Raw genomic sequence first — 3,431 nt, forward strand, 5'->3', positions numbered from 1 at the left:
GAGGAGAAGAAGAAGAAGGAGCTCTCCGTGTCTTCTTTTCTTCTTTCTCTACAGCGAGCTGCGAAGAAAAGAACTGTATAGAAATCCACTTTTTATCTCTCTCTCTCTTTCTATCTCACATCTCGTCGAGACTTCTCCTCAAACACCGCTGCCCATCTATCTCCAAGCAAAGTCTATCTCTCTCTCCCTCTCTCCATATATACACGTATAAATACATATATATATATACATATATATATATATATATGGTTCCGCACTGGTACACATCTATGTGTACATACGTCTATCTCTATTTTTTTCCCTCCTTCCTAGCCCAGTTTTCTTCTTCTTCTACAAGAGAGACTTCAGTACCTTTCTAAAGAGAGAAAGAGAGACAGCAGCGCCATCAGAGAGAAGAAAAGGATGACGAAGAGCATGTCTTTCGTGTCAAGAGATCATCTTCTTTTACTTCCCCGACCACCGTCGACTTTTTCTTGAAGCGTCCCCTCTCTCTCACTCTCGTTCTTTTCTTCTTTCTTTCTCTCTTCCTTTCTTTCTCACTCTTTCCTTCTTTCTTTCTTTTCTTTGTCTCCTTCTTTATTTTCCTTTCGAGGAGAGACTGAGAGAGGTGAGGTCAGGGAGGAGGACAAGGAAGGATCGCCCGATGCTAGCAGGGAGGGAGCAAACCTTCGTGAATATTTTCTACGAAAAGAAAAGGCTGCTCTTCTTCTTCTTTTCTGGCCCGAGTGTAGGAGATAGATAAGGGAGGTCAATCAATGAATGACGCCCTTCTGTCTTGGTATACACACATGCATGAATATTCAGCCACACATACACACCCCTGCACAAACTCGTACATAGCACATACCTATACATATAGACAGATACATATAGGAGGAGAGTGTAGGTAGAGATATATACATATCTCCATCATGAACATCGATATATGCACAAGAGCATCTTCTCTGTATATACACATATAGATTTATACATAGATTTGGTATAGCCATGTATACATCAATACTTCTATATATAGAGATTATAAAGATGCATGCAAAGGAAGGGCGTTAAAGCGGTTCGAGAAGAGGGCAAGATGAGGGTGCATTAATTCTTCTTGTCAAGGTAGTAAGGACGGAGGCTACACAAGACTCTTACTCCTACCTCCTACTACTCCTCCCAACGACTCCTCCTATCTTTATGAAAGAAAAAGAAGAAGAAGAGGAAGAATATCCCTTCAAAACAACAAGAAGAAAAAGAAGAAAACTCCCTCGATATTCCAAAACTCAAATCACTGTCACTACTAAAAAAAAAAAACGACTCTAGCTAGCTAGCTAGCCAAGTAGCTAGCTAGCTAACCGTCAGCACAGTTGGGATAAGGCAAGATCAATCGACACAAAATCCTGACGAACGACCAATCCTCCTAAACATCCTTTCTTTCTTTCTTTCTTATTCTTTCTTTCTTTCTTATTCTCTCTTTCTTTCTCTCTCTTTCTCACTCTTTCTATCCTTGATGGTGGAGGTGCCTTGCCTCTTGACTTTCTTCTTTCCTTCTTTCTTTTCTTCTTCTTCTTTTCTTCTTATGCGTTTTGTGTGATCTCTCTGTCTAGTGAGGAAGCGATAGAGAGTGGCCGAGCTGACGAAGTCCTTAGGAAGGCGAGGAAGTCCCTAGCCATTCAAGTGGATCGGTCACCATTCTCCTTTCTTCTTCTTCTTTTTCCCGTTGTTCTTCTCCCTCTTCTTTTTTCTCGTGAAAAGGATGACGATGAAAAGAAGAAGAAGAAGGAGAGGAGAAGGAGAGTCGCTTCTCTTCTTGAGTTCTCCCTGCTTCACCTACAGCAGAAAGAAGGAAAGATGAGAAAAGAAGAAGAAGAAAAAGACAATGAGAAAGAAGAAAGAAACATCCCCATCTGGAGAAAGATACATCATCTACACACGATCGACTTCCTCGAACAGACCCTCCTTCTTTACTACTTCACATACATCTTCATACACACATGTCTCTCTCTCTCTCTATATATATATATATAGATTTTCTCGATTCTCATGTATACGTCTGTCTCTCTACGTTGTTCACCCCGCCATCTCTATCTCTCCTTGCAACACCTGATTCGTCTCCTAGCTCTTCTTCTTCTTCTTTTCTTTCTTCTTCTTCTTTTCTTTCTTCTTCGTCTTCATCGATGCATCACACACTACAGTCAGACAACAAGAGATAGACCAAAGACAGAAGATAGATAGGTTCAAGACGAATAGATAAATAGATAGATAAATAGACAGATAGGTGGATTAAAGACAGACAGATACAGGTGGAGAGATAGATAAATAATTAGATATAGAAATAGACAGATCAAGACAGATAGAAGAAAGAAAGAAAGGGAGATAAATTGAAGGTGGATAGATTTAAAATAGCTCCATCAAAGATAGACAGGCTTTTCCCTAGTATCTTTATTCTGACAAGAGAAGACGTTCTAAACAAGAAGGTAAGAAAAGAGCCTCCTTCTTCTCTCTTTTTTTCTCTTCATTCTCATCTTCCACACTAAAGTACAAGTGCCTAGAATAGCATAGAAGAGATGCAGAGATAGAGGAGGCTCAAGTCTCTTGATTTGGGGTATACAACGAGTAAGTGTATATACACAATAACCTCCTCTCTTCTTCTGCTTCTACTTCTTCTCGTTCTTTCGTCCTCCTTTTTCTGTCTTGTCTTCATTTATCTATCTATCTATCTTTCTTTCTTTCTTCTTCACATTCCCTGGTGGGCACTTACTTCTGAGATCTCCTCCCCCCCCCCCAGCTGTACATACACCTGAAGCGCTTGCACTGAGCTGTGTGAGAAATGCTTGTTCCAGTTCTTCTTTCCTTTGTTGAAGGAGAATCTGCTCTTCTTGCAATTCTCGTAGACGTTCGAGCTGCTCTATTTGGTCAGGAAAGAGCTGCGGCTTCAACTCCCGTGTGAGTCTCTGAAGAAGACGATGCTCCTCCTTCAGCTCTGCTTGAGAAATGAGACGTGGAGGGGGGAGAGGAGGAGAAGAGAGTCTTCCTTCTTGTTCTCCCCCTTCTTCTCCTTCTCCTCTCTCCTGGAAAGGGGGGGGAGGTGAACAAGAAGTAGAAGAAGAAGAAGCCGTATAGAAGGGAGGAGGAGGAGGGGCGAGAACAAGCTGACCACTCCCCTCCACAAGATGGGATGTAGAAGAAAGTCTTTCTACACCTTCTGAGGTGTATCGACAAGAAGGAGAAAAAGGGGGAAATTGTGACGGTGGAAGGAATCGATGCGCATGCAAAGAATCTGATAGCATCTGAGGGGGGTGGGGGTGACACGCTGAAGAAGAGGGAGGGAGTGACTGGGTACGACTGAAGTTGTTCTCTAAAGAAAAAGAGATTTCTGCTGGAGATGAAGACGCGACAAGAGAGGGCGGAAGAGGAAGTGTAGATCTCGAGAAAGGGAGAGGAGTGCAAGA

At 42.1% G+C, this 3,431-nt stretch overlaps 1 protein-coding gene across 1 annotated transcript; it reads right to left on the bottom strand.

Annotated features, from left to right (window-relative positions):
- Positions 1–569: 569 nt before the first annotated feature.
- On the bottom strand, positions 570–3,430 carry CSUI_010878 (uncharacterized protein). Its single transcript, XM_068070979.1, has 2 exons — positions 2,741–3,430; positions 570–1,809 (listed from the first exon to the last, which is right to left on the bottom strand). Exons 1-2 carry the CDS (start codon positions 3,267–3,269, stop codon positions 1,625–1,627), a joined length of 714 nt encoding a protein of 237 aa, XP_067917045.1. The 5' UTR covers positions 3,270–3,430; the 3' UTR covers positions 570–1,624.
- Position 3,431: the final 1 nt, after the last annotated feature.

This window comes from Cystoisospora suis (assembly GCF_002600585.1).
Source record: "Cystoisospora suis strain Wien I chromosome Unknown contig_8711, whole genome shotgun sequence".
Lineage (NCBI taxonomy): Eukaryota > Apicomplexa > Conoidasida > Eucoccidiorida > Sarcocystidae > Cystoisospora > Cystoisospora suis.

What these genes read in the sequence shown, in the direction of transcription:
- CSUI_010878 (XM_068070979.1), bottom strand. Translation starts at nt 3,269, where the DNA reads ATGCTATCAGATTCTTTGCATGCGCATCGATTCCTTCCACCGTCACAA. An exon ending in GGGGGGAGGAGATCTCAGAA is followed by an intron (nt 1,810 to 2,740) that starts GTAAGTGCCCAC and finishes TTTCTGCTGTAG; the next exon opens with GTGAAGCAGGGAGAACTCAA.